This window comes from Cynocephalus volans, chromosome 4 (assembly GCF_027409185.1).
Source record: "Cynocephalus volans isolate mCynVol1 chromosome 4, mCynVol1.pri, whole genome shotgun sequence".
In the NCBI taxonomy this organism is placed as follows: domain Eukaryota; kingdom Metazoa; phylum Chordata; class Mammalia; order Dermoptera; family Cynocephalidae; genus Cynocephalus; species Cynocephalus volans.
In genome coordinates, this window is record NC_084463.1 from 21,149,814 (window position 1) to 21,164,766 (window position 14,953).

Genomic DNA, 14,953 nt, shown 5'->3' on the forward strand with positions numbered 1-14,953 from the left:
ATCGACAGAAAATAGATTCAGTTATGAGAAGGATTTCATTACACCGGGATCTTAATAATTTAGTTTCATAGCAAGCATCTAGAAAACAGTATTACAGCAAATTTCTAATATAAAGAATGTGACCTACCCCTCCAATATCCTTTAGAGCCACATGCAATCTCTCAGGAAATAAATATTTTTTAAAATGCTATTTTGTTCTTATCAAGAGCTTTAAAACTATAACCTTAGAACCAATAATTTCTAAAGAAATAATCAGAAATGTGAACAAAATATTTATTAGAATATTAATCACAGAATTACCCATACCAAGTAAAGGTTCATTAAATTATAATGTGCAAACACTTAACAAATCAATTTTTATTAAAAGACATTATAAACAAATTGATTAAGAAAAATGAGAATGCTTCAAATATTTAGGATGATTACTGCTAAGTAGTATGATTTAGGATTTTCATTTTCTTGTTTTACTTATCTACATTTTCTACAAAAACCCAAAAACTTATATAATAAGAAAAATGTTATTTAAAAAACATGTTTTGGAAGAAAAGATAATGATGAATGTTTGTAATACTAAATGGAAAAAAGCAAGTTGCCATATATTTACAAATGCCACATGTATACAAATATAATGCCATTAAAAAAATACTCATAGAAATATTTCCATAGAAAGAATATTATAATGAAATATATAAAAAATACCTTAGAAAGCCGGAAGTCAACCAATATCTTCTCATCCATTTCTACCAAATTCACTTTGAAAATCAGTTTATTGTTCCTCCTATCAGTTGTTGATACAGTAACCTAAGGCAATAACAACAAAAAGATTATGCCAGATGTGTGAGCAGAGAATACTCTAACAAAAACCATATTCTTAGGTCAATGATACTACTGGGATAAAAATTTGCAGGGTACTTCCATAAGAGAAGTATCAAGTATGTTGAAAATCTCACTCATTCCAAGGTCTCTATCTTCTCCAAAGGGTGTGTGTGTGTCCAACCCAAACCAACCTGTAAACAGTACAGCTCCGTTATCAGGGATTGAGTCTATGCGATCTCTTAGCAACACAAGAAATTTAGTATTTAACCAAAATACAATTGAAGGCAGAAACAATCAAAGAATAAAAATATAATGAAAGGGAAAACAAGTGATCAAAAATTAGATTATTAAAAATAACTTGATCTGTGGCTGAATAGCAACAAGCAGCAATCAGAAGATGGAGAAGGTCTTGAAAGACCTTGCAATTTCACTTTCACTCTTTCATAATGTTCCTATTGCCTAAAGAAACTCAGGCTAGATGAATGATATGGAAGTACAGGTGCAGCAAATAGCCAGCACAAAGACCCCAAACATGTGAGTGAAGATGGTTAGACCATCAGCCAAAGTCATCAAACGACCACAGCTGAATGCCCACAGCCCATGCAAGATCAGCAGCAGATTTGCCCACCTAAGCCCAAATTATAAAAATTGTAAGAACTCTTATTTCATGAAACAACTATGAAAACACACAGCTGTATCATAATTGTGAAATGCTGAAATAACACACTACATTCTGGGAAAATTAATAAAAGATACTCAAAACATCTAAATTAAGCTCTTAAACTTCAAAGGCATAGAAAATTCTTCAAGGATTTAGAAAGTGAATCAAGGAGTGATGTCAGTGAAAATGGCAGAGTAAAAACATCCAAAAGACCATAACTCCACAAAAGCAATTCTAAAAACTGTCAAAAACTATCAAAATCAACTTTTTCAGAACACTGTAAACTAACTAAAAGCTTACAGCAACACAGGAGCACTCATTCAAGAAAACAGCTGAAATTCAGTAAAGACAGTGAGTTTCTGGCATTATAACTTACACTGTTCCCATCCCCTGGTCTTCATGCAGTAGTAACCTTGAAAATAATAGTCTACATTCCAAGTACAGGTACAGGTGAGAGTAGGATAAACCGCTTTTACAAACTGTTTTAAGCTGATGTGGTTCCCTGAAAAATCTGCTCAAAGGCTTATCTTTATTTCACCTTCCTAACAGTAACTCACCTTGTGCTAAAACTGTTTCTGGAGCATTCGTTGAAAATATTTACAGGAAAATGCCTTAGTCTCTGCTGACTGAAGCAATGGACAGCAACTGGGGCAAACAGACTACCCAAAAAGCTTGGAAGAAAAGGCAAAGGGATGAGATGTTTTTGAAGAATAAGGACTTTGTAAAGTTCCTACATGATCCTGGAAATCTAAAAGGGCACACCTATGACCAGGGCAGTGCACATGCTCAAGAAAGGTCTAAGAAAGCCCTAAGCTCTACCTCTGCCTAACTTTGAGGCTCTGTGCAAACAGACAGTGAAGGCAATGGCAGAGTTGTAAACTTCCCGGCTGAATATTGGAGGTATGCCCCAACACACATACAGAACCCCTTTACAGATACTAGGAGATTTTTTTTTTGCTTCCTAGACAGTAAGAAAATCTCTGTCTAATCATTACCTGACTACCAAGCTAATGGAACAGAAGCCTCATAGCCATGTTTGACAAAGAACACAAACTTTTAAAAATAATATCATATCAGAAAAGCCACTAAAAAAACCAAACAATTACATCAAGAAACAACTACAACAAACCCTGGGGCAAGAGAGAAAAAATCTTATTTTTAGAGTTGCCACATAATACTAAAAATGTTGTTTTCGATGAAAACTTACAGAGCATGCAAAAAAAAAGAAAGTATGGCCCATATACAAGAAAAACAGCAACCAGTCAAAACTATCCCTGAAAAACATAAAAAAGAATGAAGAAAAATGAACAGAGCCTAAGAGACCTGTGGTACACCATCAAGAGTAACAACATATGCTTAATGGAAGTCTAAGAGGGAGTGGAGAGAAAGAGACAGAATATTTAAAGAAATAATGGCCAAAACCTTCGAAATTTGATTAAAAAGATTAGTCTACACATACAAGAAGCTCAATGAACTCCAAATGTGATAAACACAAAGAGATCCACACAAGATACATCATAGACAAATAATCGAAAGAGAGAACCTTGAGGCTGGCCATTAGCTCACTTGGTTGTAGCTTGGTGCAGATAACAGCAAGGTAAAGAGTTCAGATCCCCACACCAGCCAGCCAAAAAAAAAAAAAAAAAAAGACTTTTAAAGGCAGCAGGAAAGAAGCAACATATCATATACAAGGAATCCTCAAGAAGATTCACAGCTGATTTCTCATCAGAAACCTTGAAAGTGAGAAGGCAGTGGAATGAGATATTCAGAGTGCTGAAAGACAAAAACTATCTAACAAGAATTTTATATCCAGCAAAACTATCTGTCAAAAACAAAGAAGAAATTCAGGCATTCCCAGTTAAATACAACCTGAGAGAGTTCATTACTACAAGACCTTAACGACAAGAAATGCTGCAGGAAGACCTTCAGGCTGAAATGAATGAACACTAGACAGTAACTCAAATCCATGTGAAGAAATAAACAGAACTGGTAAAGGTCACTACACTGGTAAATATAAAAGACAACCTTAACAAATTTTTTCAGTGTAACTCCTTTCTTTTTTCTGATTTAATAGATAACTATGTAAAACAATAATTATGTATCAATAATTATGAAATAAATCAATATTGATGGATACATAATGCATAAAGTTGTAATTTGTGACAATAATAGCATGGGGGGTTGGTAAAGATATACAGGACCAAAGTTTTCTATACTGCTCAGATTAAATTACTATTAATCCAAACCAGATTGTTATAAATTAAGATTGTAATTCTCAGGGCAATCACTAAGAAAATAACAAAAGGGCCAGCCCATGGCTCACTTGGGAGAGTGTGGTGCTGATAACACCAAGGCCACGGGTTTGGATCCCAATGTAGGGATGGCCAGTTAGCTAACTTGGGAGAGTGTGGTGCTGACAACACCAAGTCAAGGGTTAAGCTTACTGGTCATCATTTAAAAAAAAAGAAAAAAGAAAATAAAAATCCCCATGAAAAACAAAACAAAAAACAAGAAAGGAATTAAAATGGTAAAGTAGAAAATATCCATTAAAAACAAATAAAGGCAATAATGGAAAATCTGAGGAATGAAAAAGACATAAAACATGTAGAAACAAATAGAAAACAGGTGGATCATTATTAGTAATGACATTGAAAGTAAGTGTATTAAATTATTCAATTAAAAGGCAGATTTGTAAAAAAGAAACATGATCCACCTATATGCTGCCTATAAACCAATCACTTGAGATTCAAAGACAAATAGGTTGAAAATAAAAGGGGGGGAAAAAAGTCCCTATAAACAATAACCAAAATAGAGTTGGTGTGGCTCCACTACTATCAGACAAAACAGACTAATGAAACCTGTTACGAAGAACAAAAAGGACATTATATAAAAGTTAAAAGGATCAGTACATCAAGAAAATACAACAATTATAAACATATATGCACCTAGCAACTGAATCCAAAATATGAGGCAAAACAGAATTAAAGTAATAAAGAGTTCAGCAATAACAGTCAGATATTTCAACACTCCATTCTCAATAATAAGTACAAAAATTAGAAAAAGACAAATGAGGAAATAAAAGATGTGAACAACACTATGAAGCAACTGGACCTAAAAAACGTATATAGTACACTTCACCCAACAACAGCAAAATGCACATACTTCTTAAGTACACATGCGATATTCTCCAGTATAGACCACGTTAGGTTAAAAAAAAAAGTCTTCATAAATTTTAAAAGAATGAAATCATACAAAGTATTTTGTAGAGGGTTAACACCTTGTGATATGTTCTGCTAAGAGGATGGCCACGACCTCTCGCCACAGCCAGAAGAGATACACGGTGCCAGTAGCCATGTGGGACGTGCTGCACACAGTATTTCTCAGGATAACACCAGCTGATAGAAACTGCTGCATCCATGAACTCAAGGGAATATGCAGCTGTGAGAAACTGCTGCATCCTTGGGCTCAGGGGAGTATGCAATATAGTCCATTCAAATAAATTTCAGGAGTTCTGTCCTGGGGGCTCCACCTCTTTTATCCCTGCTCGCTTACTTTTCCCACAGCTATCATAATAAACATCCATTGGACTTTGGCTTTTGGCCTTCACTTCCTTAGTGAATGGTCACTCCTAATCGCTTGGTTACAACTGCCATTGTCTCCGAGTAGTTCATTACCGTCTCTGCTTCAATCTTCATCACATCTTGGTGACCCCGATGTGACACTTTCTATAGGCCATTCCACAGAACAGTAAGAAAACTCCCTAAGCCTTCTAAAGAAAGAGATGCATCCTCCTATATCATGGGGCATTGGAAATTTTAACTGACTTCCCTCGGCGAAGTTTTTAACACATTCTTTTTCAGACTAGGAGCTTCTTTTATCTGCTTATACTGCTTTTACTTTCATTTCCGATATGGGTAATTCTTTTTCTCCAGAACAGTGCAAACATAAACTGAAATTACAGGCCTTTCTTGAGCAGCTAATTGTAAAGTATCATAAAATCAATTAATACAATTATTGAAGGTAATTCATGAACAATGTCCTTGGTATCCCAACGAAGGCCCCTTGGATATTAAAGACTGGGAACGAGTTGGTCGTTGGTTGTGTAATGCTATAGGTACAGTTACAGTCCAACATCTGACTACATGGAATCTACACTGTTTAGTTCTTAGACCTATTCAGCCACAAGATCATGCCTCTCCTCGGACAGATAAATTTAATCCCTCAGTATATGTGGTGGAGAAAATTAATAGTACACCTCCACCTGCTCCTATTCCTTCTTGTCCTCCTATTGGAAATCCTGGTGTTGCTTCTGACAAATATGAAGGAATCATTGAACTCTGTTTCCAAAAATGTCTTAATGTTGATGGTAAAGCTTCTTTGGCTTTCCTGGTGCTCTAAGCACTGGGACAACAACCTAGACATGATGCTATGCCTTGACAGTATACAAGGAGTTAAAGAAGAATATTACAGAAAATGGCATTCAAAGCTCTTGGTGGAAAATATTGGAGCTTTATATGAAATGACTCCTTGGGACTGGAGAATGTTAATAAAAACTCTTTTGCCTCCTGCACAATATAGTTTATGGCTCCAAGATTATCAAGATAAATGTACTCAAATATCCATGGCTAATTTACAAACTCAAACTCCAGTAGGGTTTGAAATGTTATTAGGGCAAGGTAATTTTTCTACTGCTTTACAAGCTCAACTTCCACAACAAGCTTTTCCTCAAACTTCTCAAGCAGCCATTTGGGCTTGGGCACATATTCCAGATACATGCACTCCTAATGGATCTTTTGCCATTACTAGAAAAGGAGCATTAGAACAATACATGGATTTTGTTAACAGATTACAAAATGCCATTTCTCGTCAGGTAGAAAATGCAAAAGCGGCTGAGGCCTTGCTTTTACAATTAGCAATTGAAAATGCAAATAGTGACTATAAATGAGCATTGCAAGCTCTTCAAGGTTTCTCTCCAACATTGGCTGATATGATCAAAACTTGTCAAAATGTAGGCACAGAAACTCATAAAGCACACATACTTGCTGCTGCTTTACAAACCTCTACTTGCTTTAAATGTGGTAAAGGACATTTTCAAAATGACTGTAAAAAAGATGATTTATCTACACAACCTCAACTTAAAATGTCCTAAATGTAAAAAGGGGTTTCCTCGGGCTAATCAATGTCGTTCCAAATTCGATGCTGATGGCAATCCCATTTCTCATTCGGGAAACAGGAAAAGGGGTGTTGGCTCTCACATCCCTCAACAAAACGGGAGTCCTCGTCCCCACAATTGGAATGTTCAGGTGCCAGAATGGACTCCATCTCTCAAACCAACTGTACCTCCCACCTCCATGTAACTGATCTGGTCACTGCAACTAAGGGAGGTACAAACTTAGATATTCCGATTGCAAAAGATCTATTGATTAATGAAGCTGGGAATGTAAGTCATTTCTACTCCAATATGGGGTCCACTTCCTTTGGGAACAGGAGGGTTAATTATGGGACACTCTAGTTTCACAAGCCAAGGTATTCAAGTTTTACCTGGAGTGATAAAGTTCAAATTAAAATTATGTTTACTAGTCAAGGATTTCATTCTTTCCCTGCTGGTACTTGTCTTGCTCAACTTCTTTTAATTCCTTATTTTGCACCTAACAGTTCTTCACATTCTCAGGGTACCAATGGGTTTGGCAGCACTGAAGCTTTCTGGGTTACAAAAATTTCTCAACAAAGACCATATCTTATGGTGTTAGTTAATTAAAAAGCTATTACTGGTTTACCTGAAACTGGAGCTGATGTTACAATTATCTCACATAAGGATTGGTGTTCTCACTGGCCCACTCAATCATCGACTCTTACTGTTACAGGGTTAGGTGGTGAGAAACAACCTTTACAGAGTAAATACTCTATTCCTTGTCTCAATCCTGATGGTCAACCAGCAACTATTTATACTTATATCCTTAATTTGCCAATTACTCTATGGGGTTGAGATTTACTGGCTCAATGGAATTTACAACTTTCCACCCCTACAAATTTATCCTTACCACCATTGCCACAGAGCCAAATTGACATGGTTATCTGGTCCTGTTTGGGTAGAGCAATGGCCCCTTAAAGGGGACAAAGTAAAGCATGTAAATGCTCTTACACAAGAGCAATTGCAGGCTGGACATATTGAACCTTCTACTAGTCAATGGAATGCTCCTATTTTTTGCATTCTTAAAATATCTGGAAAATGGAGGCTTTTACATGATCTTAGAGAAATACTGTGCGCAGCACGTCCCACATGGGTACTGGCATCATGTGCCTCTTCTGGCTGTGGCCAGAGGTCACGGCCATCCTCTTAGCAAAACGTATCATAATATGTCAACCCTCTACAGTATTTTCTCTCCCACAATGAAATAAGATTAAAAACCAGTAACAGAAAGAACTTTGGAAAACTCACAAATATGTGCAAATCAGACAGCATACCAAAGTCACCAATGGGTAAAGGAAGAAATCACAAGGGAAATTATAAAAAAAATACCTCGATACGAATGAAAATGAAAACACAACATACCAACTGAGGGAAAGCAGAAAAAGCAGTGCTCACAGGTAAATTTACAGCTATAAGCAGTTATATTAAAAAATAAGAATGATGTGGAGCAACAGAACACATTCATTGCTGGTGGGAATACAAAATGGTATAGCCACTTTGGAAGACAGTTTGGCAATTTCTTACTAATCTACACACTGATATTTACTCATAATTTCCAAAACTTGAAAGCATCCAAGATGTCCTTTGGTAGGTGAATGAATAAATAAACTGGTACATCCAGACAATGAAATATTATTCAGCACAAAAAAATAAATGAGCTATGAAGCCATGAAAAGACCTACAGAAACCTTAAATGCATATTACTAAGTAAAAAAAAAAAGCCACTCTGAAAAGTCTACATAACTGTATGCTTCCATCTATATCACATTCTGGAAAGCAAAACCATGAAGATATTAAAAAGTTCAGTGGTTGCCAGGGGTTACCGGCAAGGGAGGGAAAAATAAGCAAAACACAGAAAATTTCTAGGGCAGTGGAACTATTCTGTATAATACTACAATGGTAGATATATATCATTATAAATTTGTCCAAACTCATAGAATGTTTAACATCAAGAGTGAACCCTCATGTAAACTATGGACTTTGGGTGATAATGATGTGTCAATGTAGGTTCATCAATTGTAAGAAATGTACCACTCTGATAGGGGACAACAATAATGGGGGAGGCTATGTACGCAAGGTGGGGAGGGAGCATATGGAAAATCTATACCTTCTACTCAATTTTGCTGTGAACCTAAAATTGCTTTAGACAAAAAAAGATCTCCAATCAATAACCAATAGGAACAATCACTTGCAAAAGTGAAAAAGGAAGAGCCAGTGCTATGGTTTGAATGTTTGTCCCCTCTAACGCTCAAGTTGTAACTTAATCCCCAATATGGCAGTATTGACAGGTGGGGCTAAGATGATTGGATCGGGAGGATTCTGCCCTCATGAATGAATTAATCCATTCATGGACTAAGGTTAATGAATTAATGAATTAATGCGTTATCATAGGAGTGGCACTAGAGGCTTCATAAGAGGAGAAAGAGACCTGAGCGATATGCTAACATGCTCAGACCTTTTGATTTGTGAAGATACTCTGCACTACCTCAGGACTTTTCAGAAAGCTCCCACCAGGAAGAAGACTCTCACAAGACGCACCACCTCAACCTTGGGCTTCCTAGCCTCCAAAACTGTAAGAATAAATTTCTTTTCTTTATTAATTACCCAGTTTCAGGTATCCTGTTATAAAGGATAGAAAATAGACTAAGACAGTTAAGTCCAAAAAACTTAGTTAAGTCCATAAAAGAAGGAAATAATAAAATAAATAAAGATAACAGATAGACAATAGAGAAAAATCAGTAAACCTAAAGTTAGTTCTTGAAAAGATCAACAAAATTGATTGACCTTTAGCCAGACTAAGGAAAAAAAAAAAAAAAAAAAACTCAAATTATTAAAATTAGGAATGAAAGTAAGGATATTACAACTAACCTTACAGAATTAAAAAGGATTATAAGAGAATATTATGAACTTTATGCAAACATGTTCAATAACCAAAATGAAATGGATAAATTCCTAGAAACATATAAATTACCAGAACTGACTCAAAAACAGAAAATCTGAATATATCCCTAACAAGCAAAGACACTGAGTCAGCAACTGAAAAATTTCTACAAAAAAACATCCTAGGACCAGATGGCCCCATTCAACCAATGTTTAAAAAGAACCAACATCAATCCTTCTTAAACTCTTCCAAAAATATAGGAGAGGAGAGAAAACCACCTAATTCATTCTATGAGGCTAATGTTAGCCTAATACCAAGCCAGACAAAACACTGAAAGAAAAGTACTGAAGAATACCCCTTATTAATATAAAGTAAAATACTTTATACTTTTTTGTATTCAGCAAATACTAGCAAATCAAATCCAGCAATATACTAAAAGGATTAAACACTATGACCAAGTGGGATTTATTTCAGGAATGCAAAGTTGATTCAAAACACAAATATCAATTAATGTAACATGCCATATTAATAAATGGGAAAATCCACATGATCATCTCGATAGATGCAAAAAACTAATTTGACAAAATCCAATACTCTTTCATGATAGAAATTGTGAAGGTTAATTCTAGGTGTCAACTTGGTTAGACGAAGGAATGCTGAGAAACCTGGTAAAGAAATCTTTTTAGGTGTGTCCATGAGGGTGGGAACCATCCAATCTGCTGGGGGTTCAGAGAACAAAAGACAGAGGAAAGAGGTGAAGCTCTCTCTCTTGATCTGCTGGAGCTGGGATACACTTCTCTCCTGTCCGCGGACATCAGAGCTTGAGACTCTTCAGCTTTTGGGTTCCAGAACTTACACCAAAGTCACCATCAGCTTCCCTGGTTTTGAGGCCTTTGGACTTGGACTGAGCCATGCTACCGGCATCCAGTTTATACACCGCCTATTGTGGAACTTTTCTTTATAGTCACGTGAGCTAATTTCCCTTATAAATCCCTCTCATATAATTATAATGTATCCTATTGATTCTGTCTCTCTAGAGAACCCTGACTAATAAAGAAACACTCAACAGACTAGGGATAGAAAGGATCCTCCTCTACCTGCTAACAGCATCTATGGAAAAACCCACAGCTAACATTATATCTAATGATGAAAAAACCAAAAGCTTTCTCCTAAGATCAGGAACAAGATAAGGATATCCACTCTCAACATTTCTGTCCAACATACTGTCCAATACTGCACGTCCTAGCAAAGCAATTAAATAAGAAAAAGAATTAAAAGGCAAACAGATTGAAAAGGAAGAAGTAAAACTATAATTTGCAAATAACGTGATCTTATACAGAGAAAAAGCTAAAGAATCTGCAAAACAGCTACTAGAGCTAATAAGTTCAGCAAATTTGCAGAATACAAGATTGATACATAAAATTCAATTGCATATACACTGACAATGAACTATTTGACAATGAAATTTAAAAAACAATTCCATTTACAATAGTGTCAAAAACAATAAACACAGGAATAAATTTAACCAAGGAAGTGCAAGACACTAAATAACTACAAAATATTCTTAAATTTTAAAAGACCTAAAAAAAAAATGGAAAGACACCCTATGTTATTGAATTGCAAGAGTTAAATGTTAAAATGGAAATATTCCCCAAATTAATCTATATATTAAATGTAATCCCTATTAAAATTTCAAATTTTATTTTTGCAGAAATGGTCAAGTTGATCCTAAAATTCAGACAGAAAAGCAAGAGACCACAAATAACCAAAACATTCTTGAAAAAAAGGGAAAAATTCCAAGGACTCATACTTTCCCATTTCAAAACTTACCACAGAGCTACAGTAACCAAATCAGTGTGGTAGTGGTATAAGCACAGAAATGTAGATCAATGGGATAGAATCGACAGCCCAGAAATAAATCCCGTACATCTGTGATCAATTTATTTTCAATAAGGGTACCAAGACCATCCAATGGGAAAAGTCTTTTCACAAATGGTACCGAAACATCTGGATATCCACATGCAAAAGATTAAATATGGACCCCTACCTCACACCATATACAAATATTAACTCTAAGTGGATCAAAGACCTAAATGTAAGACCTAAACCTGTAAGACTGTTAGAAAAAAATGTAAGAGTAAATCTTTATGATCTTGTGTTAGGCAACAGTTTCTTAAATTTAACACCAAAAGCACATGCAACAAAGAAAAAAATAGATAACTGGAATTCATCAAAGTTAAAAACTTTTCTGCATCAAAGGACACTAACAAGAAAGTGAAAAGAACAAGAGAATATTTCTCCCACAGAATGGGAGAGAATATTTGCAAATCAGGTATCTGACAAGGTTCTAGTGTCCAGAATATATAAAGAATTTTTACAATTTAATAAAAAGAAAAAACTTGTGTTAAAATATGGACAAAGCATGATCCAGCAATTCCCCTGCTGGGTGTATACCCAAATGAATGGAAAGCCTCATGTTGAAGAGATACCTGCACCCCCATGTTTATTGCAGCTCTATTTACAATAGCTAAGAGTTGAACCAATGTAAATGTCCATCATCAGATGATTGGGTAAGGAAAATGTGGTGTGTCTATACACAATGGAATATTACTCTGCCATAAAAAAGATTGAAATATTGCCATTCACAGCAGCATGGATGAACTTAGAGAAAATCATATTAAGTGAAATAATCCAGGCACAGAAAGAGAAATACTATATGTTCTCACTCATAAGTGGAAGCTAAAATAGTAAACATATAAATAAGAAAAAGAAAGATACACATTCGCAATAATACAGTGAACTTTCAAAAGGAGAACTGAGGTTACTAAAAGCAGGAAGGGAGGGGGGAGGGTGGAACTGGTAGAGGGCCACGAATAGCAATGACAGTGTATATTATTGAATATAATAATTCTGATTTGAGCACACATATAGCACACAAGTATTGATACTCAGCTCTGTACCCCACAGATATGTACAATCAACTATATTACAATAGAAATAAATAAATAAATAATATGGGTAAAGGATCTAAACAGATATTTCTCTAAAGAAATGGCAATAAGCATATGAAAAAATGCTCAACATCATTAGTTCTTAGATAAATGCAAACCTAAACGAAAAATAAGGAGGCTTCCGGTCAAGATGGTGGAATAGACGGTCCCCTGTGTCACTCTCTCCCACAAATCAACTAATTTACAACTATTAAAAAGCAATGACAGCCAAGGTGGGGCCACTAGAGCTGAGGGGAAGAGGAGAGATCTACTGAGTGTGTGAAGGCAGGAGAAGCCACGATGAGAGAAAGAAAAGATCATTCCCACCATTTCAAATCCCAGCTGCTTCAAGGCTGGAACTGGTGAGTGCATGGAGAAAGAGCTGGCAAAAGCCACAGCTGTGCCCTTACTATGAAGGCGCTTGGAGACAGAAGGCGAGAAGAGGGCCTTGGTGGCCCTCAGGTCAGCAGGACCACTAACAGGGTTCCTGTGGACATAGGAGCAAGGAGCCACAATAACTGAAAAAAGGAGCCACTCAGAGGCCAGTGAGTTATCGCAAGGCACAAGTGCACAGCTTGTCCCATGGAAGTGTCTGAAGTGCAGGCAGTGGGGGAGACGGGCCCACAGGGGGAACACTGGGACACTGCATGGACAGCTGATCTGCCCTCCAATCAGCACAGGCCCACTCTCTGTAGACTGGTCAAGAATATAGAACTGCAGGGGGATCAGTTTGCTGAAAAGACTCAGGTCCAGACCAGAGTTTCTATACAACCCAGGTGTACCGGATCTCACAAGACCCAGAAGTACCTACAAAGCCAACCATTAAAACCTGAGCTGCACAAAAAGCCTTCCCCAGGGAATCAGCAGCAAAGCAGCAATTTAGCTCAACTACAGAGCTCAAGTGCTGCTCCCCACAGGAAGTTTCCCTGTTTTAGAAGCAAGCAAAGGACAACAAATTAGTTCCAGTGCAGAGTTTAAGTAGTGGAAAGAACAAATGATCCAACACAGAACTGAAAGAAAAACAAAATACCCACAGACCAGAGACAAGGTTTGATATTAACTAGTAAATGTCTCACTTCACCAAAGAACACCTGTAAACCTTGGAGGACCAGAAACCCCAGGGGCTCCCAAGCCAGGGAGTGGGGAGGGCCAGGGGCCTCAGCCATGCCCACTGACACCCACAACCAGCCCAGTGACGACCACTGAGCCACCACAGGAAGCGCCCTGGGCTTCCGAGCTGGGCAATGGGAGACTGAGGGTCTCGGGCCTTGGCCATGCCCCGCTGACACCCATAAACAGCCCAGCAATGACCACCAAGCTGCTACAGGTAACACACTGGGCTCCCAAGCAGGAACAGTGGGGAGCTGAGGGTTCAGTCACACCCCCAACATCTGCATTCAGCCCAGCAAAGACCAAGCCACCACTGGAAGCCCCCTAGTCTCCCCTGCAGGAATGAGGGGGTACCACAGGCTTAACCACTCCCCCCTTCCTTCCTCCTCTTCCCACCCTATTTCCTTCCCCCTTTTCCTCTCCCCCTCCCACCCAACTGCTCCCCAACAACATCTTAGAATGTAAAAACAGACGGAGATGGGGACCGACCCCTCCTCCCACAACCAGGCAAGGAGCATGCCAAAAACACCACTTCCATGTGACCACAGCCACAATAGCCACAGATGCCACAAAAGTGGCTAGACGCTACAACCACCGGCTAGACACTAGAACCACCGTGCACATACAACCACTGGCTAGATGCTACAACTACCGGCTAGACACTATAACCACTGGCTAAGACACTACAACCACCATCCAGCAACTCGAGTGCATTGACACAAGGAGAGTCACTAGCAGAGACCAAAGAAAAGAAGAGGATGCCTCTCTCCGCAAAGCCCATTCCAGAGTGCTAGAAGCATCTATTCTATGACAATAGTGGGGGACCTGAACACACCTCTCTCAGCACTGGACAGATCATCTAGGCAACAAACCAACAGAGTAACTGTTACTCTTTCAGAAGGAGAGAAGGAATCTAGGGTTATCAGAGGTGGGAGTGGGAAGGGAGAGGAGGTTGGGGAGGGATTGGACAAGAGTCATAAGGAATAAATACAATTTGTAATATCATATATGCTAATAATATTGACTTGATCAAAATACGTCAACATTGAACTCCAAAAATATGTATAATCAGTTGGTTGATTCAAAAAAAAAAAAATTAAAGGAAAAACAAGATAACACTTCATAAACAATAATATGGCTATAATAAAAAAGCAGACAATAACAAGCTTGGATGTAGAGAAATTGGAACCTTCATACACTGCTGGTGGGAATGTAAAGTGGTGCAGCTGCTTTTGAAAAATACTTGGCAGTTCCTCAAAAAGTTAAACATGCAGTTACCATTAAGCCCAGCAATTCCAATCCTA

General features: G+C 37.5%; 1 protein-coding gene across 4 annotated transcripts in view; it reads right to left on the reverse strand.

Moving 5' to 3' along the window:
- The window catches only part of CHEK1 (checkpoint kinase 1), a 40,809-nt gene that overhangs the window by 7,429 nt on the left and 18,427 nt on the right, over positions 1-14,953 (reverse strand). For all 4 annotated transcript variants that reach the window (XM_063093837.1, XM_063093835.1, XM_063093838.1 and 1 more), the window contains one exon: positions 700-801. In XM_063093837.1, coding sequence (XP_062949907.1) covers positions 700-801 — 102 coding nt within the window. The remainder of the gene's footprint in view (positions 1-699; positions 802-14,953) is intronic.